This window comes from Drosophila grimshawi, unplaced genomic scaffold, assembly GCF_018153295.1.
Source record: "Drosophila grimshawi isolate 15287-2541.00 unplaced genomic scaffold, ASM1815329v1 contig_44, whole genome shotgun sequence".
NCBI classification, from domain to species: Eukaryota; Metazoa; Arthropoda; class Insecta; order Diptera; family Drosophilidae; genus Drosophila; species Drosophila grimshawi.
In genome coordinates this window covers 10505722-10529371 of record NW_025063240.1, presented here as the reverse complement: position 1 = coordinate 10529371, position 23650 = coordinate 10505722, and the positions used below count along the sequence as shown (strand labels likewise).

At 43.8% G+C, this 23650-nt stretch overlaps 4 protein-coding genes across 6 annotated transcripts; 2 read left to right on the top strand and 2 right to left on the bottom strand.

Moving 5' to 3' along the window:
• Window positions 1-96: 96 nt before the first annotated feature.
• LOC6558054 lies at window positions 97-11394 on the bottom strand. Its single transcript, XM_001984600.3, has 5 exons — window positions 10773-11394; window positions 4861-5107; window positions 4663-4786; window positions 2137-4598; window positions 97-2070 (listed from the first exon to the last, which is right to left on the bottom strand). Exons 1-5 carry the CDS (start codon window positions 11334-11336, stop codon window positions 224-226), a joined length of 5244 nt encoding a protein of 1747 aa, XP_001984636.1. The 5' UTR covers window positions 11337-11394; the 3' UTR covers window positions 97-223.
• On the top strand, window positions 6722-10741 carry LOC6557939. 2 transcript variants are annotated; one of them, XM_032739600.2, is made up of 3 exons: window positions 6722-6828; window positions 8966-9265; window positions 9668-10741. In XM_032739600.2, the coding sequence occupies exons 2-3, from the start codon at window positions 9191-9193 to the stop codon at window positions 10685-10687; spliced, it is 1095 nt and encodes a 364-aa protein (XP_032595491.1). In that variant the 5' UTR covers window positions 6722-6828; window positions 8966-9190; the 3' UTR covers window positions 10688-10741. The 2 variants fall into 2 exon arrangements, with proteins under 2 accessions (XP_032595491.1, XP_001984637.1); XM_001984601.3 differs by lacking the exon at window positions 6722-6828 and adding an exon at window positions 8590-8864.
• A 583-nt stretch (window positions 11395-11977) lies between the features above and the next one.
• Window positions 11978-17999, top strand: LOC6558424 (TBC1 domain family member 9). 2 transcript variants are annotated; one of them, XM_032743102.2, is made up of 11 exons: window positions 11978-12296; window positions 12713-12879; window positions 13701-13959; window positions 14024-14585; window positions 14659-14807; window positions 14912-16313; window positions 16380-16597; window positions 16670-16893; window positions 16996-17346; window positions 17403-17497; window positions 17563-17999. In XM_032743102.2, exons 1-11 carry the CDS (start codon window positions 12253-12255, stop codon window positions 17890-17892), a joined length of 3801 nt encoding a protein of 1266 aa, XP_032598993.1. In that variant the 5' UTR covers window positions 11978-12252; the 3' UTR covers window positions 17893-17999. The 2 variants fall into 2 exon arrangements, with proteins under 2 accessions (XP_032598993.1, XP_001984638.1); XM_001984602.3 differs by having other exon boundaries at window positions 16670-17346.
• A 176-nt stretch (window positions 18000-18175) lies between these two features.
• LOC6557599 (pre-rRNA-processing protein TSR1 homolog) lies at window positions 18176-21026 on the bottom strand. Its single transcript, XM_001984603.2, has 4 exons — window positions 20802-21026; window positions 19181-20733; window positions 18848-19114; window positions 18176-18785 (listed from the first exon to the last, which is right to left on the bottom strand). The coding sequence occupies exons 1-4, from the start codon at window positions 20905-20907 to the stop codon at window positions 18264-18266; spliced, it is 2448 nt and encodes an 815-aa protein (XP_001984639.1). The 5' UTR covers window positions 20908-21026; the 3' UTR covers window positions 18176-18263.
• Between the last annotated feature and the right edge of the window lie 2624 nt (window positions 21027-23650).

Genomic DNA, 23650 nt, shown 5'->3' with positions numbered 1-23650 from the left:
GTATTAAAAGCTTGATTAAAAAGTATTTGAACTAAACTTAAATTGAATTAACTCAAGTATATTATAGATAATCAAACTGATAGATGCCATCAGATATATAAAAGATTTCAAAGGGATTAGTCCTTGCATTTATTACTTATTACAAAACCATTTTATAAAAAATCGCTATTAACTAAATATCAAACACAGCCTCTCACATAGAATACTCGAAGATCATCGCAACTTATTTATCCTGATCTTCGTCGCCCGCATCACCCTCCTCCTCCTCGTTCTCAACAGTGGCGCCCTCACGCAACATTTCCACCTTGTGGATGCTAAAGTCAATGTTGTAGAAGGGTACATTTAGGGTGACCACAATGCAGTAGAGCAGCACTTGGAGATGCCGTGTGCGTAGTAGATATGAGGCGCCCTGTTGTTTCGGGAACAGTGGTTGATCCTTCTCCTGGCAATCGTACATAAAGTAACCACCGTCGTGACCCGGACAGAAACCAATTGCCAACGCCCGCTTCCTCACCATCACAATGCCGAATTGATAATGACTGAAGAAGTAGATCAGCGCCTCGGAGAGATTCATGCGATTGAAGGTAGGAACGCGATACAGTTTGCCAAAACAAACATGCTCGATGTGCACCACAAAGTTTATGGTCTCCAGCGCGCAGTCAATGTTTAGATTCTCCACGGAGAACTCGTAGTCCTCTTTAGTTATTTGACTGACGCTCTCTTTGAAGTATTTGGTGCCACTGACAACAATCGTGTCCAGCAGTTGAGCGCTCCAGTCCATCAGGTTATAGACGCTTGCCGCACAGCATGCAATCACATAGATAGCAAGATATTGACGTCCACGCACCCCGTCCTCAAAGACAGGTGCCTCAGGATGAAGATTACCCCAAAGCGACCAGAGACGTCCATCAATCTCAATGTCATATTTCTTTAGCTTGCTCAAGGGCAAATTTCGATATTTACCAGCTGTGTTACGTCGATTCATACGGCTCCACACAGGCAGACAGTTCTCCAGCTCTAGCCAGCCAAGAGATTCATTCGTGGCACAAATCTCATACTCAGGACGTCCATACTGTCGACTCGAGCACGTCATCGGTATGGACAGATCAGTCAAAAGCTGCAGGATGCGTGCATTGGGTGCTGCCTTCTTATAGGAGAGCACATCGACGACGTAGAACATAAACTGATTCTGCTCCTTCCAGTCTGGCTGGGCACAGCGTTTGTCCATATACTTGAGCATGTTGTCCACATCGGCGAACAGCACCCAGGAGGCTGTGTTGCGTTCCGGATAACGTTTGGGTCCCTTCGGACACTTCTTTTTCTTTTTCTTGCCATCGCCCTCCTCGTCACCACCACCAGCACCATTAGCATCATCATCCGCCTCTTCCTCCTCCTCGCCGGGCTTATCCATGCTGGCATATGGATCAAATAAATGATAGAACTCATCGTGGTACAAGGCAAAGCAACCGTTGGGCGTAAATATCATCAGATATTTGCGAGTATTCAGCAGTTTCTCCAGCTTCTTCTTAAAGATAACAAGAGCTGCTTCTGTGGAAAGTGGAGTTGTCGGTTTTGGTGCCGGCGTCCACATACCTATCGGCTCCAGAATGCGTATCCAGATGTCAAATTCGTACTCATCGATCGTGACATGGCGTACAACGCGCTCAAACACCGACTCCAGATCACAGACACGCGCCGCAATCGATTTGGCATGAATGATTACTCGATCGATGCGATACGAATTCCAGCGATTCAGCGGACGCAGCGAGACGCTCAGGATGGCCAAAGCGCAGGCGAAGTAGCAGGGTTTGATTTCCTTGAAGCTGCCATCGGCACGATTCTCTAGATTCATGCTGCCCTGAATCTTAAAGTTGCAATCCTTCTCGCGCATGCGATACCCATAGAGGATGGGGCGTGGCTTGTATGCCTTGCGTATCTCTTTGGGCAGACGTTTGCCGGGCTTGTGCTTCAGCTCGATTTCCTCTTCGCCCTCCTCTTCCTCCTCCATTCCCCAGAAGAACTCACCCTCCTCGCCCATCCCCTCGTCCAATCCCAGATCCCTATACTCGGCTGTGGAAATATTGTTAATTTAATAAATGTGTTATGACTTTGATGGATATTCCAAAAGCAACTTACGTTTGCAAATTTTACTATCCTCATGCTTCTGCTTGGCCGCCAGAAAGTCTTGAGTGCGTTTGTTCTCTTTCTTCAGCTCCTCGTCGATGTAGCGCAACTTCTCCAGTCGCTGCTTGCGCAACCTCTCTTTGCGTGCCTTCTCAGCATTGTACTCGTTATCCTCATCCGTCTTTGGCCAGCGTCGGAAGCGACCTTCGATATTATTGTCCACAATCTTAATAGCGGCCACAATGTAATTCATCACCGAACAGCCCTGCGGATTGCAGCCAAACTCAATCCGTCGTATCAGCGAGTCAAGCTCGATGAAGCGCATCATGCAGGCGGGTCCCGATCCCCCCTTGCGATAGCCGATGGCATTGCAGGGAAATCCAATGAACATGTAAAGCAAATTGTAGCGCTTGAATATCACACAGGAGAAATGCTGACAAACGACCATCACGCGATTGTTATTGATGAGCAGCTCAAGCAGGTCCTGCCTCAGCGACGATTGCACTGAGGACTTGTATACCTCGGGCACAACTAGCGAGAAATTGCTGTTGCCAACGGAAATATCTGGCAGCTTCTTGTTCAGCAGACAGGCGAGGATTAGCTCGTAATTCTGATACTCTTCGCCGAATTTGTTAACTGAGTAGATGCAGAACTCGATGACGTCGGCGTTCCACGTGGATACCTTAAATTTGGCGGATGCAGCGATGGCCACCAGAGCAGCTAAAATGCCGCCCAGCTTCGTCATTTCAGCATCCAATTGTGGCAGCTTTGTAGTTCCCATAATGATGTAAGCACCATCGTGCAGCGTCTGGTAATTTGACTTGAGCTCCAGCTCCTCCTCAATGGTTAGCACACGTTTCAGATCGGGTTCCTCCTCTTCGCCCAGTTCGTAGCCCCGCTTAATCTTGAGGCGCAAGGCACGCAGATTTTCCTTGTCCGTTGCCAGCAGTATCTTCTGTCCTGGCCGGTACAACTCGGGGCGAGCAAGTCTCGGATCAGGCAGTTCCTTAATAATACCATTAATAATGTCAAGAATCAGTTCCTCAATAAACTCATGCTCGTCCTTTGCGGGTATCCGTTCCTCCTCCGGAATGCTTTCGATGCTCTTCTTCTGCGCCAGCTCCTTTTCAGGCGGCTCATCGTCATATGTGGGCAAACCCATTTGCAGTGCTGGGAACTTATTCGGCTGCTCCGACATCACCTGTAACGGTCGAATGCAGCCCGTTCTAATGCCATGGATAAAGAACTTGCCACCGCGACGCATCTTCAGTGCATTCTGGTACAAGATGCGCACAAACGAATCGAATGTGGTGTGCATTTGCAATACGGCCATTCCCCTGATGCTATAATCATCGGGATCGACAACCATACCGATGCGGTTACGACGAAACGGATCGAATGCATAAAAGAATTCACGATCCCGCCAAACGGCCAGTACAGAGTTGTCAATCTGGAGCAAGGCAGCAGGCCACTCGGGCTTCTCGAACAGATGCTGGAGCGCGTGGGTTAACTGCGATTCCAGATAGGATTTACAGTCGGTCACGTGGCCAGTGATCATGAAGGGATACTTGCGCACCGTTGCCTTAAAGGCGCCCATCAGAAACATCTCTGGCAAATCGACGATATTTAATTCCGGCTTCTTCTTCTTCCAGCGCTTGCCATCCAACCGAAATTTCTTACGCAGCGTTTTGTAATACGCAATTCCATATCGAATGATATCATCGATGGTCATGGGTCGCCAGAGCTTCGCCAGCTCGAATTCCGAATAGATGAGCGCAATGAGCGAGACAACCAGCGATGCATTCTTCTCGTTGCCAGAAATGGGCTGTTGTATGCCACTATTTCCAGCGGTCTTCACCGCAAAATTCTCATTGACCACAGCCCACAATTTGTGATAGTGATAAAGTGTGTCCTTGCGTATTTGCGGCTCCTTCAGCTTGCCATACTGTGTGAGTGATATTTCATAAATGTTAAACTCATCGTTCTCGGTGAGATCACTGAACTTGGTTATTAAGTGCACCAGATGCTCCATGTAACGTGTCGCCATCAGCGAGCACATGCCATCCGGGAAGTCCCGCTGGCACTGTTCATTGCGTCCATTGGGATCGAAGATAAAGAATGAGTCCACGCAACGTTTCCAGATCAACAGAAACATATCGCGTGAGGTGAAAATGCAGGCATTATATTGTGAAAAGAACAGAGAAAGTGCCTTATAGACATTGGGCTCCCTCTTGAATTGACCCGTAAAGTGAATTTTTATTTTTACAGCTGCCTTACGTTCCATTACCTGCGGTAATATGTCAAAGTCATTGTCCTTTGACTTATAATTAAGCTTTATGCTCTTCTTTGTTAGGGACACACCGCGTTTCAGTATGCCATCCATGGTGCCAGCTGTCCAGAAATCTGGATTCACTTCATATGTCTCCACAAAGGCTATGATAATTGCAGCAATTTCGCTGGGTCGATAATAATATCTACGAAACGGGATAAGCGCCATTATAACCACTGTAACCACATGTACATGAAATTGTAACTTACCTTTCGCGAAATGGTTCCACTTTCGGTTCGGGATAAATGTTTCGATTGCCGAAGACAATTTCGACTGTAAATGTTTTCTCTAGTTGCGTGGGTATATTATAGACGGTAAGTCCGGCGTCGTGAGCTGTGTTTACACAGATCTGATATCAATTAGTGGTCATGTTCTGCGAAATGATAAGAGTTTGTATACAAACACACCGTATTTGGGTAGAGCAGCTGTTATAAATTCTTCATCCAAGTCAATTTCACGTCTCTGCAAGCCTACATTCCAGGTCCACAAATCTTGTGGATTGCAACCCTCGATAATATCGTAGGTTCGCAAATTTTCACCCTCTAAACCCTCTTGAATGACACGTGGATTATACGATGGAAATGGCAACTCTTCCAGAGGTCCAACCTCGGTTTCATTCAAATAAATGCGACTCTTTGGGCGTTTCAATTCAAGCTAAGGACGAGTATGTGCAACAGATGAGTTCAAATTCAACAAGCATAAACACAAAACTACTTTATTAACAATTCCAATAAAATTATGGCTGTAAATTATTTAAAATTGCCATCAAGTGAATTTTAGAGAAAGAATTTCGACTAACAATCGTATTTCCAATTTAAAATGCAGTATTTATCTAGAAGCCAAGCCAGGTGCTATTACAACGATATGCACAATTGCATAAACACTCCTTTACTCATAGTTTTGACGTATTTGATTGAGTTTAAAAGCAGTTTCTTGAGTCGAAATTCAAGAAGAATTTTGTAGAACGGAGTTTAACAAAACCCAATTGCTATATTTAGATGCCCAAAATGAATAACTCGTACACATTACATTTATATTTTTATGAGTGTTTTATTTATTAATTTCAGTCAATATTTTGTTTTATTTTATAATTTTCAATGCTTAGCATTGTTATGCGCTTGAGACCGGATGGGTTTGTCTTGGCACAGCGGCATTTGTAGCTAATTAAAGTAAATTGAGTGCGGTTGTTACGCATACGCCACCTCGGCTGTGACTCGACAGCAGTTTTGCCCCCCCACAGCTGCATAAACTTTGCAAAAAACATACAAAAAAAAACCAACAAAAAATCAAGAAGCCATAACAAACTGAACTAGAAGACAGCTTTATGCATTTAGCAGACCATATGGTAAGTAATCGCAAAATACATTGTGCTTTTACTTGGCCGAGTCTCTCCTGCTGGGATTCATATTATTATGTCTTTTTTTTTGTTCTTTGCCTGGCCTGGCCAGTCAAGCACATTTATGGGCGAGCTAATGCGACATTTCAAGTTGCAAACGCTGAAAATAGCACGCATACGCCACGGATGCCGGCATGAACGCGCCTATAAATACGTAACATACACACAATTGTATATATCCGTATATAAAATGTACGTACGCATGTCGTATATAGAGCTAAATATGGAGGCCAAGCCCAGAGCCAATCCATGTCGCACTCAACGTTATTACGACGGACTATTGAAGTTAGTAAGCGGCATAAAGTAAGCACGAAATGCCAACTAGACTGGCTAACTATAGCTATACACTCAACTGTCTCTATGTGTGTCTGTCTCTCTGTGTGTGTGTGTGTGTGTGTCTGTGCTGAGAGTGTATGTGTGAGTGCCTCTATGGCTGGCTGGCCACGCCGACGGCCACAAAACAGCGGCGCACAGAGCAGTAAACAACGAACAGCGCTTAGTGCCACATCACGAATCTTATCGCAAGCGCACGAATGCCAGAAACAGCAACAGCGGCAACAACACCAAACCAAACCAAAAACCCGACAAACTCGAGCCGAGCGTAGGTCGGCTGCAGAACAAACAAGTCATCTAACAAATAAAAATACGAAAGAAAAAAAAACATCCAAAGAAAAAAAGAAACAGCAGCAACAGCAGCGGCTAGCAAAAGCAACACTAGCACTGGAATTGCCAGCTATAGCCAAGTGAACGAGCACTTATAGCATACGACGACGACGACGTCAACAAATACGACAACGTTGTGCGATACTAATACCAGCAAACAACGTAGTATAGCAAAAGCAACAACAGCAACAGCAGGCAGCAACAACAGCAGGCAGCAACAACAGCAGGCAGCAACAACAACAGCAGCAACTACGACCACACAACCCTCTCAACTTTAAATGCCGCTGACGCGAGAGCTGGCAAAATGTCAAACCTGGTACGTAAGCATTACACTATGCATGACGCAAGAAGAAGAGGGTAAGGTGGGCGGGCAGTCAGGAGTCGGCAGAGGCTGAGAAAATTACAGGTGTTTCAATTGCATATTTATGCTGTAAGTCGAACAGCAATTGAGTCGTCACTTTAAATTTACCCCCTTAAATAAATCAATTAAAATACACAAAATCAATAAATCGTTGGCCACAAATTAAACAAGAGCTCTGCACATAAAAATAACTATACAATTATTAAATTTGTTTGTGTTTGTGTGTGGCAGCTGCGTGTGCTGCAGCCTGATTTCAAGTTCAGCAAGGAACAGGAGGCGAAACGGAGCCACATCAGCACAGCTCCAACTTAATAACATATGCGACTGACTGTGTGCTGTTTAAGTAGTTGTATGTTGTATGTTGTATGCTTGTGTGTGTTGAGTATATGCACATGCCATTAAGACGCTGAAGTTGCATAAAAGCCAAGCCAAGCACACAAAAGAAGCCCATTGCATGCAATAAAGACTTGGTGGCCAGGTGTGCGCTGTCACTTTTACGCTTTTATTTCTTTTTTTGTTTTTGATTTTTTGTGAGCAGCAAGTTGGCAAAGTTTTCAAACGAGCGGCCATAACCCAACATAAGGCACACATAACCAACACACACACTCACACCAACACACACACAGAGAGACGCCACAACAGAATGAAATAGACAGCAGGCAAACAAGCGACGTCAAAGTAAAGCGCAAAACGAGCAATGGCAGCTGCAGTGGCGTCGCCCATTTAATTGAAAAGGGTCAAGGAGACAGCAAAGAATAAGCTGTAATTAGCAAAGCATGTGCTATCACAATTTTTAACTGTAGCTTATAAAAAGGATCGCTTTAATTAAATAAATGCTTTTCATTTGACATTAGTGGCATTCAGCTGCTCAAACCGCCTGTGAAGGCGCACTCAGATAAGGCGCTCTTAATAAACGCCCCATAAAACATTGAAGCGGAATTTATCAGTATCAATAAAATTATTTTGTGCTCCAAGTTTAAAGAGCACATACATTCTAATTGTAGTATATTTCACGTTGTCTTATCTCAAAAAAAAATTGGAAAAGGTAATTAGCTTAACGCCACACAGAAACAAAAAAACTTGTCAAAATTCTATGGATCTAATAATAAAAGCTAAACTTGTTCAAATCAAAATGCCATATAAATATGGAGTTATGTATAATATATATATGAGATCTCATAATGAGCAAATAAACCACCGCCTACGCCACTGATCATTGAAACATAACAAAACAACACGCCTAAAAGGAAATCAAGAACGAAACATGTAACTAACAATAACAGCAAACGAAATTAAGCAGCAGCCACGCCGACAGCGGACGGCGACGCTGGCGTCAACGTCGCTTGGCTTTTGCATAGAAACGAATGCAATGCGAAGAGCGACAACTGCAAATGCCGTTTATGGTGTGCGTGTGTGTATGTGTGTGTGTATGCATTTGTGAGTGAAGCAGCTGCTGCTGCTGCTGTGTGCTCCTCGCTTTAACCGCCCTCCCGCAGAACTAGTTCAGAACTACTAGTTACTTAACTAGCACGCAGTACACTTTTCAATGGCGTTGTCCTAGATATATTTAAACATTTAAACACCGTTTAAAATTACTATACAGTAAAATTAAAAAAGAGTCTGCTATCCTTTTCTAACACACACACGCATATAGGCAAGTATTAACATTAGTGCGCTGCTGTTGCCACAACAAAAGCAACGCACTCACTCACACAAACACACACACATACATGCGACAACCAGCCGCCCTGTGCATAGCGAACCGTTTTTATTTCATATGGCAACGGGGCAACAGCAACAACAACAGCAACGGCTGCGAAACATACGGCAAAGCACCTGAAACCGAAAAACAGTGCACAAGTGTTACTCAGCGGCCAAGCACGCGTGTAAAAATGTCAGCAGCAGTAACAACAACAACAACAGCAATAAAGGCAGTCGGCAATTGAAATTGAAAGCGAATGCATAATAAAAAACAAACAAAGCGGAGCAAAGTAAAAATCAAACTGCTGGCAAACGCATTAAGGCTTAATTGAAGCGCATTTGCATTATTATTTTTATATTGTTACAAATGCTTTATTTTCTATTTGCGCAGCATTAAAAGGAGTCGCAGCAGCAGTGCAAAGAGAACACTTGCGTTCCAAGAGAGAGAGTGAGAGAGAGAGAGCAAGATACAGAGACAGCAAAAGCGCAATTGGCTTTTTAGCAGTTTGAGCTTTTATTCTGAGGACGCTGCGCAGCTGTTGACGAACACGAAGCAGACGCAAAGAAGAAGAGTGAAATTTGTAGCAACTGCTTTCGGCGCATCAGCTTAGCAGCCATGGACACTGCAGCGGCTGAGGCAGCGACAGCGGCAGCATCAGCAACCACAAAAAAAGGCAACAACAAGAAAGGGGTAAGTTGAAATTTCTCACACAATTTTCTGTTAACTTGGCCTTTAAGCTGGACGGGGGTTGATTTGTTATGCGTTGTTGCCTATGACGCACACAGACACACACGCACTCGCACATTCGTAAGACAAACACTTAAGCGCAGTGGCATATCCTGTAATATTATAAAGGGGCATATTTGGTATCAAGTGAGACATAAAAATAAAAAATAAATATTGATTGATTACAATTAATCTATTTATAAGAGTAGCTGACAATTTTTGATGAAAATAAGAAATTTGAGTGTTGAAGCAGTGCTGAATTTTTATATTCCTTTAATCTTTAATGGGAAATCTTACGATTCATACCTATTATACATATGTACATAATATATACATTTCGCTAATGGTCTCTGTTATTCAATTTAGGCCAAGGCCAAGGGAAAGAAGCGTCGCAATGAGCGCAACATTTTGACTTTCTACGAGAAAATTGCCGTTATACGTTACTATGATGAAACAAATATATCTCGAAATAGCCTGGCGAAAATGTTTCACTGCTGCACAACCCAAATACGTCGCATCCTGGATAAGAAACGCGAACTGCTGCAGCAGCTGGAGACGCTCAGCGAAACGGATGCGTCCATCATTATTGAGGAGATGACGCGCAAACGTCGCAAATTTGAGATGAGTGCCATCAGTTTTCTACTGCACGAATGGGTGGAGCGCTGTCGCCAGCTGTGCCTTGGAGTGACCATAAGGAACCACACCCTGAAGGAGACGGCGCTCAAGATGGCAGCGGTGTTGAAGCTGCCAGCGTTTAGGCCATCCTATCGCTGGCTGAATCGCTTTCGTAGCAAATACAAATACGAGGAGGACGAATTGGGCTATACGGGCGCCAGTCCGGTAGCAAGTGAGCTGCCGGTGGAGCAGATCATAGTGGAGTTCAAGCATGCGCTGCCCAACTTCATGCAGAAGGAGCTAATCGACATGGATGTGAATGCCACGCTGAATATGCCTGCGCCCGAATTGGTCAATTTATCGAGTGACAACAGTGAAATATCTGAGGGGGAGCTGGACGACGATGGTGTCGAAATGGTCACCTGTGAGCCCAGTGTGCTGCCCTCGCCAGCCAGCACATCCGATGGCGAGGAAGAACAGCAGCAGATGGGAGATCCTTCGATTGGTCTACTCATGAATGCGAGCACCTGCACGTTGCTGAGCAGCGTTTTCCCCCATCTGGCGATAATACATCAGTTCGCGCTGATGAACTCGGATGTGCAGGCATTGGAGCTGATCTCACAGCTGGGCGTACACATGCAGCAGCAGGCAACCAATGGCAACTATCATGCCCTAACCGTGCACCCAAATGGTGATGCAGCACTGCCACCAGCAGAATTGCCACCCGGCAGCATTTTAGCGGACATCGATGATATTGAATTAATTGAATAGTTTGTAATAGTATATACATATATAAATTAAATTGTATGCAACTTATTTGTATAGTTAAAGTCCTGTCTTAAATTTAGTCACTTACCATGCGCTTGTCGGGAATTATGATCATATCGGAGCTGCATTCGGGTGTCGCCGGCTGTGGCTTCACTTCGGACTCCTCCTCGTCGTTGCCTTCATCTTCATCGGCAGCCTCCTCTTCCTCTTCGTCGGCTTCCATGGGATTGTCGAGCGCGATGAGATCTTTGGGGCACGTTTTATCGAGACGTGCATCGTGCTCCACAAGGCCAGCATCTGTTTGGGACATAATGAGGCGTTCCCGCATCTCGGCGTTCAGCTTCAGCTCGGCCGGCGTTCTTTGCGGGATTATGCACATGGTGAACTCATCGTAGAGATCGCAGCGTTTCTTGTAGGGATGGGCGAAGCGGGATTCCTCTGCTTTCTGGTGCAGTCGGCGCAGCTCATCCTCGATGGTCAACACATGTGTAATTGTGGAGTTGGGCGGCTTTTTGAGGCACACACGATTGCGAGGAGGACAATTCTCCACCTTCCACTCGGTGGTGACGTCATCGCCCATGTAGGTGCGCACCGCATAGGGATTCTGTGAGGGACTCGCGTCCGCATTGACTTCAACAAATTTCTTGAGCATTGTGAACTATTAATTTTGCGCATATGTAAATAAAAAATGAGGTACACCAAAAATTTAGTATTACGGCACGTTGTGCAAAAAAAAAAAAATAGAACCACCCACGATTAACTCGAAATAGTTTTGTAAACTAACGATAATAACTGTAGTTAAAGGCCTACTACAAATTTTGGCGGCTTTAAATCGTAAACACGGCCAGACAGTCAAAAACATTTAGAATGCTGCACAGCCTGCATATCGATACTGTCAAAATATATCGCATTACCGCCACACAAATTTATCGAAGAATATTTTGGCATTTAACTATTAATTATATTACTTTGGTGTTGCTTTTATATTGATGAGCATGACTTTAAACTTAATTATTGCCCATTTCATAGAAATTTGGCTCGAATACATGACAACAGAACCAAATGAATATTCGATATGCTAGTTAACAGCTGTGCTCTGTTATGCTTTCTTTTACAGATTAGCAGAATTTAGAATTGCAACTTTACTCATTGTTATTTGAAGCATAACTCAACTTGTTGTTATTAAGTATCACATACAAAATTTTAAACGAATTTTCTAAATGAGATACTTGCATTCACTTGAGATAATATAACAAAGAATGTCAAATAAAGTAATGCTTACTGTTAATAACATCATGGAAATATGTTAAACTCTTGGATGCCAAAACATATGAAGAAGTAGAGGAAGAGAAGGCCACGACGAACGAGCAGTAAAACACACTTCAAGAAATAAATAAGAGTAAATAATTGTGCATTCGCCTGGAGTTCTTTAGTCGCAGATGTAACGCGAAAAGCTCACACGCATTGTTCTCTCCTCGCATTTCGTGGCAGTTGCCAATTGATGCACACCAGCAGCAAACTATGAAAATTGCCGATACTTAAACGAAGAAAAAAAACAAAGCACAAAAATGTGGATTCAACCCAAGGAACTGATGCTGCCCTTAGCACTTTGGTAAGCGTAAGAAATCCAAAAAGCAGGTGGAATCTTTCATTTATGGCTCTCAGTTGCGATATTCTAGCAGCTGAAAAGTTAAAAAAAATCCCTCCCCACACACACACACATGCACACGCCTACAGTTATGTAGGTAATAGTTCTTTTGTTATGTTTTTTGTTGTATACACTGTAAGCTGATAACTAATTGAGCAGAGTTCAAGTCGCCTGAGCTCTGCACTGATTCCATAAGCAGCTGTGCAACGAAAGCGTAATGTCAAACATTGATTGTTCTTTTTGCTCGCACAACTGTTTTTTGCTGCGTAAAAACCCCTGCTAAGAAACACACACAGCAACAAACCGTAGCAAAAAACACATGCAAATGCCCCGTTATTATATTAATATTTTCTGTTTTCCATTTCCTTTCGAATTTACAGGACTGGTGAAATGTACTCAAAGTACTTTGTGATGCAGAAGCGTCGTGGACATGGCGAATCTCGGAGCCTTGGATCCATGCTTGTGAGCACCTATGATAGCATAAGGAACACCAAACCGGCCCCATATCGAATAGTGCATCAAACATCCTCCTCTGATGTTTCTTACGGTAGGTTTAAAGCACGCCTTACCAGCGGACTGGGACTGGACTGTGCCACATGTGTTGATGTGTCGTCAATTTCGAGTGCAATATCAGCACTGACCAGAAGTGGGAGGGCGCCCAATCACTGACTGACTGACTGACTCATCCGAATCTCACACATACATAGTCGAAATGTACTGAATGTTTGTGATTGTGTTCGGTTCTGGGGCTATTTCAAATGTATGTCTGTGTGCGAATGTGCGATAAGGTAGCCAAAAAACGGATGTCTTAATATAATTCGTTAACTGTAATAATAATATAGGTAACTAACCGACAATAATGGAAATGATTTCACTACCAAGTAAATTATTAAAAAAAAAAAATGGAGAAGAGTTTGTAACTCAGAAAAAACAAGATTCATGTAGCTTGCAGAAAATTTAAAGATTTGTGTTTGTGTTTATATTATTTTTTATTTATTTTATAATTTATATTTTCTTATTGGTTAAGATTACAAGAACATTTAATTGATTTTATATAATCTTAATGATGATTTTACTAAACATTCAAAACAGGTTTATCATTAATTTTACGAATTTCGATCATGTAAATATTTATAATTAGTGAAGTGTACTGAGGTTAAAATATTAAAGCAAATCCCGCGCACAGTTCTCATATCAAATGACGCACCAAATAAATGTATGTGTCCGCAAATAACTGAATGATAAGGGAATGAACGATTGTAGTTATTACATAAATAAATGCAATTATTAGGTTATTATTAATTTAAGTGCTCTTTGAAATAGACTTTGTAAGTTTGTAGCATATTAAAATCTATTATGATTTTATAGAGATTGCCATTGGTATAACACTAGATGATATCGTCAAGGATTGGGAATGGTTGCAGGTCAATCTCTTCGGCGTTCTCAATGAAATGGAAAACGATGTTGAAGTAACAAATTTTACAATATATAAAATAAAATCGCTGTTCACACAAAATAATCAAGACAATACGGGCGAAACACCGGACTTTAAAGTGAAGACTTCACAGTTTCGTCAAATCTTCAAAATGCCCGAAGAGGAACGCCTTGTTAACTCTTATTCGGCAACGTGAGTAAATTAAACATAATATTAAATTCCTTGGGCTATAATCCTTTTATTTCTACTGCTGTAGCTATATAGAAAGTAAAATACCACGCCAGGGACAGTTATATATCTCGCTGAATCATGTGTGCTTCTACTCGTACATGCTGAGCCAGGAGATCAAGCTAATTATACGCTTCGCTGAACTGGAGAACATCAGTCGCAGTATCAACACAATCTATATGAAGACGGCCAACAGTATGACATACAATTTCACGCTGCTCTTCAATCTGATCGAGGCGCACGATCTAATTGAGCAGCTTAACAAAATGGCCATCCAAAAGCTAATGCATGAACCGGAGAGTCCCGTCGTGAATCACAATCCCTTGAATTTTGTACGTTTCGGCGCCAAGGCTTCCAATAAGCCTGTGCTGCTGCGCGATTTGACAGCTCGCCAAAAATCTGAGGAGTTTCGCGCTTATTTTCATCTGCCGCAAAGGGAAATTATTGATGGCAAGATTAAGGCAGACATCTGGACGCCCTACTCGAAGCGCTTCAATTCCGGCGAAATTTATCTGACGACCAATTTCTTTTGCTTCCGCAGCGATGTTAAGGATTTAGTCAGCGTTGTGATCCCAATGAAAACCATTAAGGTGAAGTTATATTATTTTTGAGCTGGTTATGAGTCCGTTTTGTAGCTGATTTTTGAACCTTCATTCCTTGCAGAGTGTTGAGAAGAAGGACGATGGTCAGCGGCGTTATGACAATCAAATTGTTATCTTTACATCGGACAATGTGCCTTTTATATTCGCCAAAATTATTGATCGTAAAGTGCTCATCTCAAAGATCACAGACATGCTCTCCAGCACCGATATGTAAGTGTCATTTTAATTAAGCATTCATATTTTGTGTATGTCGTCAATCTTCGGCATTTCGAAGTTAACTGCTGGTCTTACTTTGTTTAACTTACTGTTTTCAGACCCGTTAATCGCGAACGCGCCAAGTACGATATCTCGTGGAGCAAGCAGACTGCTTTGCTCAACACATTCAAGACACAGTTCAGCGCGGATATAAAGAAGAAGCAGGAGCTCAAGCTGGCTCGCTGGGAGCATCATTTCCGTGATTTTGGACGTGGCATATCGATGTTCCGTACCACAGACGTGATCAATTTGATTGTCGAGGGCATACCGGATAAGCTGAGGCAGGAGATATGGTTAATCTTCTCGGGCGCCATACATGACAAGGAGAATAATCCGGGCCTGTACGAGGATCTGGTGGAGAAGGCCGCCCTATTAAAGAATTGCGCCGTGCACGATGAAATCGATAGGGATTTGCCACGTTCGCTGCCGGAACATCCGGCTTTCCAATGTACCGACGGCATTGGCGCCTTGAGGCGTGTCCTGCAGGCATATGCACTGCATAATTCAAAGGTGGGCTATTGCCAGGCCATGAATATTGTCACCTCGGTATTGCTGCTGTTTTGCGATGAGGAGAACTCCTTCTGGATGCTTGCGGGCCTCTGCGAGAACCTGTTGCCCGACTACTACGAAGACAAGGTGGTGGGCGCCCAGATTGATCAGGGTGTGCTCAATGAGCTGGTCGATTCGCATCTGCACGATTTGCATGATCATCTGGAGAATTTGGGCGTGATTAAAATGATCTCCATCTCCTGGTTTCTCACCATTTTCATGAGTGTGATCAGCTACGAAAGTTCGCTGCAAATATTGGACTGTTTCTTCTACGAGGGCGCCAAAATCATATTCATGATTTCACTGCAGATCATCGAATGGAATCGTGACGATCTGCTCAAGTGTCAGGATGATGGCGAAGCGATGCTGGTGCTGCAATCCTTTTTGGAGGGCATCTACAATCCCGAATATCAAGTGCCGCCATCCACGGACAAGCGCAAAATGGATCGGCCCCAAACCCAAACGGTGCAGACGCTTATCCACGAGGCGTACACCAAATTCGGTGAGGAGATCACACAGCAGCGCATTGAGGAGCTGCGCAACAAGCATCGTCGCCTCACCTTCCGACAATTCGACATTGACAACGAGAAGATCATTGTAAAAGCACACGTGCAAAATGCCTACTTTGACAGGGCCGAGTTGCATATGCTGCTCAGCATCATACGCGAGGAGAAACTGGCACTGAAGTCCGTGCAACAGCAGCAGCAGAAGATGCAAAGTTATTTGAGTGAGGCGCCACAGCTGTTGCAGTCGCCGACTCGTTCTGGACCAACGGACGTTATGCCTGGTGGTGGTGGTTGTGGTCGCCACCAGGCTTACTGCATCAACTTTGAGGTATTCCACACGCTCTTCTTGGAGCTGGCGCCCTGGCGCAAGTGTGTTGCTGTCGACATTGCCGAGAAACTATTTCGGGTAGGTCTGCAACTGAATTTCGTATAGCTCAATCTCATACTAACTGCAATTTAAATCTTATGTAAGCTAACCGACAAGAAGGGCAATGGTTACCTGGACTTTGGCCAGTTAATCAATGCTTTTGGCTTGGTCTGCTCCAACAAAAGCATAGAGAAATTGAAACTGCTTTTTATGTTGCATTTGCCGCCGCTGCTGACGAAGGCGGAAACTGTACGTTCGCGTCGTCCACGTCCTGCCACTAAAGATGATGCTGAGGAGGCCATCGAGGCGGAGGATTTCTTTGAGTAATCATCAACTTCATATCATTACTCTTTATACCTTGTATATATCATTATGGCTTTTTATTTTGCTTTTAGCGAGGATGCCTCGGAATCAATTGAGGCACTGCCCTCGCCTTCGGATCATAATTTTGAAGCGCTGATGAATTCCACACATCATTTGCATACTTTGGCCGGCATTTCGGGCAACACTTTTATGGATTTATCACGAACAACTCCGAATTTCTCGCTGAACTCAAACGCATCGTCGCTGGCGCACCGCACCTCGATATTTTATGTGGATCTGCCCGCTGCTCTTCATGGTACTGCAACATGCATAGAAGCTGGGCAGGATGACGACCATGACATCGGTCTACGCCAGCAGGGACGTTACGAATCGATTGACACATTTTCGGATATTTCAGATTTGGGCGCGTCGCGAATCACGCCGCCGCCACATGCGTCGACATCAGCAGTAGCAGGAGCAGCAGTAGCTGGGACGGCTGCCGATCAAATGCTGAACGTTGAGACCATTTCGAATTTCTCACAAATCAGCGACCTGATCGCGGCCACTGGAAACGAGCGCGCCGATTCGAATGCAACGGATACACGCAGCCTGGGCAGTCTCGGCTATATGCTGGATCAGCCGGACGAGGGCGCTTCCGCGGCGGGACGTCAGAATGTGCCGAATATGCGTAAGGAGAATTTCGGGCTGCTATGGCAGAGCATCATTGAAATTATGGATTGTGGGCAGGACGAGGAAATGAAACGTGCATGTAAGTTAAGTTAAGCTACAGTTTAAGCAACTATTTGTAACACTTTCGATCAACAGATGAAAATCTTATTGAGCTGGGCAATAGCAACATGAAGCAACAGGCAAGCCTGGAGAGCTTTACGCAACTCAATTTTGGCGGCAGCGGTGATGAGGTGAGTGCAGGGATTATATAAATCTAATAACGAATATTATTCGGAAATATTTATTTTTACTTCAGCAACCGGATAGCAATGGGAATCCAACAACGCCCGCAGCCGAGCCCAGCAGCAAAACACGTTTGATTGTCGCTCTCGAAGAAGAGATGCGCCAAGCAAAGCTCAAAGCTGCGGGTGAAACTGGCGCAGCCACCACAACGACGAGCGGTGGCAGCAGCAGCAGCACAAACAACTCGGTTGCCTGGCACATATCCATCAATCAGTTTATAGCCACAGCACTCACTTGTGAACGCATCGATAAAGCATTCCAGACGTGCACAAACATCGTGGAGCAGATAGAGCAGCTTCAGAAGAAGCGACGAAAGTGTCTGTCCACTGATTATAACTACTAACTATACCATCTGTTGTAACCCTCCTCTCCCCCCATATTCTCTTAGAACCCAATGTATTAGCCATTAAATAAACCCATAGAAATGTGCAATGCGGTTGAAGCTTTTAACCCGTAACCCATTTTATAAATATATATATCCCCATATATATATATATATATACATATATATATGTAAAATGCATGTTATACGTATAATATCCCCCGATTATTTAAGCCAAATGTTTGTGAATATAGTTCTATGAAACCTATTATGTATAACAAAATTACAACAAGTATGACTTATGTTGAGTGTCCGTAAGGCAATTTATTTCAATATATGCACAGATACATAATATATACACATATATCAACTATATATTTTTACAAATTATACTACTGTTCCATATCCTCTCCATTCAACGTTTTGGAGTTACGCCTAATCACCGCTGATGCCTCTTGACGTGAATGCTCTGCGCTGCGCACCAGACACTCCTCGTAGTTCCACTTAGGGAAGACACGCTTGTAGAGATACATGAAAGCCGTATCGTAGGAGCGCAGCTGGCCATCAAAGTAACACTTCATGTGACCGTGCGTACCCAGCGACTCCTTAATGTGACCCATGTGACCGCATTTCGTGCGTAGTTTGACCGGCTTGAAGTACTCCACGTCCTCCTTGTAGAAGAACATATAGCGAATTGTTGCCGATTTCCGATTGATTCGCATCGGATGGCCGCTGAGCACGACGCGCTTGAGTACAATGCGATCCGGATTGCAGGACAGCAGACGACCGCGGGCGACCAGTGCCAGCGTCGAATCGGGATTCACCTTAAAGGCGAGCACAGCCGCAGGAGGAAACTGTATGGGTGCATAAAATGTAGCACAAACCGTCTCATAAGGACGAAAGAAACGCTCAAACTGCCGGAGAGAAGAATACAGATTAACAGATTACTTGATGCAAGTGTAACCCTCATGCTTACCTTATGCTTATCGCCATTGGTGTGCTGACTGTAGATGGGATTGACAACGAAGCGACGATAGCCACACTGCACAATCAGCTGCTCCTTGGACTTGAGCGGCACCTCTGAGTCGGGTATGCGTTGCAGGACAACGTTCATGACGCACATCTGGTGCTCATGTGGCAACATGCCATAGACAACCAAATTGTCCGACAGATGAGCGGACCTAAACGCATTCCAGCGCTCCAGCGGCACATTGATGACATGCAGTGTGATATATAAGCCGGGCTACATTTAAATACAATAAAAGTTAGTCAATTACTACTTAAGTACACAATTAATTCAAGCACTCACAGAAATGCCATCAAATTCCTTTGCCTCTGTCAAAATGCGACGCTTGGTGCGATCGAAATTCTTGAATTGATAAATACGCGCATAGTCGCTTGGTAGATTCTCTTTGGCATCCCAGGGCGATGTGCGAAATGATTCCAGTCCGCGATACTTCTGGAAGCGCTCGTGGGCGGGTACATCGAGGGGCGTGTCGATCTCGTCTGGCCACAGTTGATCGGTGCGCGCCTGTTGCAGTTTCTGCAGCGTTTCACGCTCCTCCTGAAAGTCCATTTGCTGATCGTATTTTTCGTCATTGACAGCTGCTTCCGAAGTGACTGAAACGCTATCTAAAAACTCTTCTGTGTCGGAGTCGCGTTTCTCGCACTCATCCTCGAAGGATTTGTTGTCACAAGACATAAAGTCTGCGTCCTCATCACTCATATCGTCGTCATCGTCATCGTCATCATCATCATCATCCTCATCATCATCCTGATCTTCCACTTCCTCCACATCGGGTATCCATGCGGCCTGATATTCACTGTAACCTTTGGGCACACGTTTGATTAGCCTAGACTTCTTAGTCTCTTTTTGCGCAGCCTCAATTTCCTCTTCTGTTGGCCACGTCTGCTCCGCATCCATGGGATCGGGTATATTCTCGCTTTGCAGCGACGTTTGCTTCGCCGGATTGCTGCGATCGAGCAAACGCACTTCGGCTTCTACTCCATCGCGACTCTTGTCCAGCTTGTACGGATCGGGTGGCGCATCCACCTGACCAACTTGAAAGTCACCAAGGCCGGGTATATGCACCAATCCGTTCACATTCAGCGATTGTCCGCGCAGAAATCCGGTCACCTTCAGGGTGCCCAGATCCCCATTCTCCACATATTCCACAATGTCGCCAAACAAGTTGGGACGATTGTTGACGTTGTGCAGGACGCGTTTCTTCTGTCCACCAATGCGTCGTATCACATTCAATGCCTCCGCGCTGGTGTCCAGCTGCATGACCTTCTCCTCCGGCAGTAGTTTGCTGATAAATTTCTGGGCTGCCTGCTTTGTGATGGGTCGACGCTTTGGATTTATGGATGCCAAATCCATCAGAGCCACCAGAGGCGTCGGTATGCCTTGGGCGGACATCATGTTGAATATACGGTGTCCCCAACGATCGAAGATCTCGTCGTCGCCAAATCCGGCCGACGTTAGCATCAGTGTGGTATCGCACACTTTCAAATAATCCAGAACAATCAACTCGTTGCCACGTCCAATGGGCGGGATGACAAAGGCGAAGCGCTGCTTGAAGCGCGGCAGATTCATGTAAACAGTGCCGTTGCCTGAGCGCTCCACGACAATTTCACTGTCACAGCTTTCGAGAATGGCCAGCGCAGAGTTGGCATCGATCTGCTCGTGCATCGACAGCAAGCAGACTAGAAATGGAGCCGTATTTTGGCCGCCAAGTTGTCGTTTCTGTTGCAACACCTCGTCGCGTTTGTTTTTGCGCAGCTGGTTGGACTGATTGCGACGCTGCTCCCTACGCTGCTGCTGCTTGTGCTTGTGCGAGATGGCCTTGAGACCGACTTTGCCTGTAAAGTAAACAAATGGAATTCAGTTAACAACTTTTCTTGCAGTTGTTGAAGCTAAATTTACACACCTTTCAGCGCATTATCGATGGCACCTTTGGAGCGATGACGACCCGTTTTATGGGCTTTATTGGTTTGCTTTAGTGGGCCAGGCCGATGAAATGCATGATCCGCCATATTTGGCTTATTTATTATAGCAATTTAACAACAAATTGTAAATCTCTTCACGCTGCTTCACTTTTAAAACGAGCTGAGCACATGTTCCTACTAGGTCTATCGATGCCCATTTATCGATTACAATTTTGGCACACTGCGCTCTTGTTGCTGTAAGATAGGTGGCAGTGTTGATAAGGCAACTGTAAAAATTGCGCGCAAGTTCAAATGAGAGTTTTTTTCGTAAACCTTTATTCGCATTGACAAATGGAGTTTAATTGTTCATTGATTTTTAATTTTAATTCCATTTATCTTCAGTTTCGATTCCTTCTGTCCTCGTGATTTTTAAGGCTTAACTGCGTTTGGGCGCTTAAAAAAACTTAAAAAGTAAACTTTTAAGAACTGCAGCGCCCATAATAAATTAGCCACACAAATGATAGGAAAAACAATAAAAGTGAAGCAATTTATCAATGACAACGGAAATTTGATTTATATTATATTAATTTAAAAGCGGTGATGACGGGGTGGGTAGAATGGCCATCGATTAGTTTGCTTGCTTACATAATTTCATTCGCTGCTGGCAAGCAATATTTAAAAAAAATGATATACATTTTCAAGATAAAGCGGGTAAAGTAGAGCAAGTGTACTCGTAAATAATGACCACTTAAAATTTTTGTCTTTAACGAAGAACTTTAATAAAGCTTAATAATTAAATGGGCTCCTTAAGAAGGTACATGGTACGAGTACACACAAATGTCTTATTTTGAGAATTATATTTTTTACCACTCGAATTTTGTATTTGGTATCTGGAGATGCTCGCCATCTTATTATTATTTAATACCTATTTATGAGCTTTTGGGAGTAGGTAAATACAAATGAGATGCCATAATATGTAAAAATCCAGCAACTGTGTGATTGCCTACTTGCATGCAACTGGGGTAAGATAAAAAAAAAATTGAAAAGCTTTTTAATTGATTAGCATTCTTAAGGTTAATTTCACTCATCGGTTCACTCTGGAGTTGGTGCTTAATTTGGGTAATATGGCTTGATTTATGTGGTAGGCTCTAATCTCATGCAGTTTTCAGTGGACATTTTGGGTTCTTTGGGGCCGCCGCAATTAACACGATTCGACGCGCACACAATGAGTTAGAATGACAGAGCAGGAAGTGGGATAGAAAGTGGCGAAGAGCAAACGGCAAATACCGAATCAGAATCCTTTAGCACTTTTCATTTTGCAGTCGAGTCTGAAATATTGGGCTAGCGATTTGACATATTGCCAACAAAGGAACTCATTATCTGTGCATTAAATGGAACAGGACCCTAGTCGCTGTTTCGGCCTGTGTGTCACGCTTATAAAACACATTTATCATAACTAATCCTTTGGGGTTTTGGCTGCCTGGCAGCCAGCCTGTTCTGGCCGCACAGCCTCTGACTTCGCCGATAACACTTTGAATAATAAATAAATACAACAAGCAAAAGCAAAAAATTTTTTTTTTGGCAAGCGGCAAAAGGCAAAACGGAAATGGATTTGGAAATGGTTTTTGGTGGCAGACGAAGGTTTTTAATGCAAACGATTATCATATAAGCAACATAAAAATAGGTTCACAAAAAAAAAGAAGAAAAAAAAACCAATGGCAGAGAACCCCAGGGAAAGACGAAACTTGGCGCCCACTCGATTCTTAGGCCCATGTCTCGGCTACAGTTGGCAACTGCCCAGCGTATTTATTAGAGGCTCTACGTTTAAATAGCCAGAGACATCAGCTACAGGAGCGACACTTGCCACCGATTTGCCATTTGGCAGCGTTAAAATAAATTTGACTCACACTCGACGCGGCAAAAGTTGTTGTCCCGGCCCCGCCAGCCATTAAAGCCAATTGCCCACAAAATCATGGCCGATATCATAATTGCTCTTCGTGGCTTTCGTTGTTGTTGCTTATGTGGCTGCTGTTGCTGCTGTTGCAATTGCTGTTGTTGTTCTTGTTGTTAGTATTGTTGTTTAGTTAGCGCCAGCCATGGTAAAGCCCGCTTACAAAGTGGCCCTCGGGCTTGGCTCATGTAAAATATTGTTGTACCCAGTTAGTTTAAATGTGAGGCAAGGTATATCTGCGAAAGTCAGTCGAATGTTGCAGCATCGAAAAATAATAAAAACATGTATAAACTCTATTAAACTTCTTCTAAAAGCATACCACAAAAGTTAGATTATTGTTGTGAATGAATAGCTACGATTTATAATGAGCTTTAATGGTATTTTGGATTTTTTTTTATAAATATTGTTGATACATTTTGTGATAATAGAAAGTAATAAGCTCCATTTTTACAGGGTATCTTGTGGTGGGTGAGCATATTCGTATTTTACAATTTTACTTGTTTATTCAGTACACAAACAGCAGCAGCAAAACATGAGAGAATGAGAGGGAAAAATCGCAGCTGTGATAAATTTAAACACTTGTTGTAGAATTGTGTAGCCAAAGTTGCTGCTCCACAATTTATTAGAAACACTTTGCGGTTGTTTTGGTTTTTTGCATGCGTCGCCGACGATGCCATAAATGTCTCTTGGCCGCTTGCAACGCATTTTTATTGAATTTGTGGCCTGAGCCGTGTGCGACATGTTGTCATGGAAAGACAAGTCGAAACAGAAAAGAGAAGCCTGAACCCAGGGAAAGATCTCCACCAACATCTCCATTTGCATTTATGGCTCGTGCACTTTTGGCACTTGACTTTGCGCCAAGTTAATTAACACTAACGGCTCAAACGGGTTGCAGCTTCA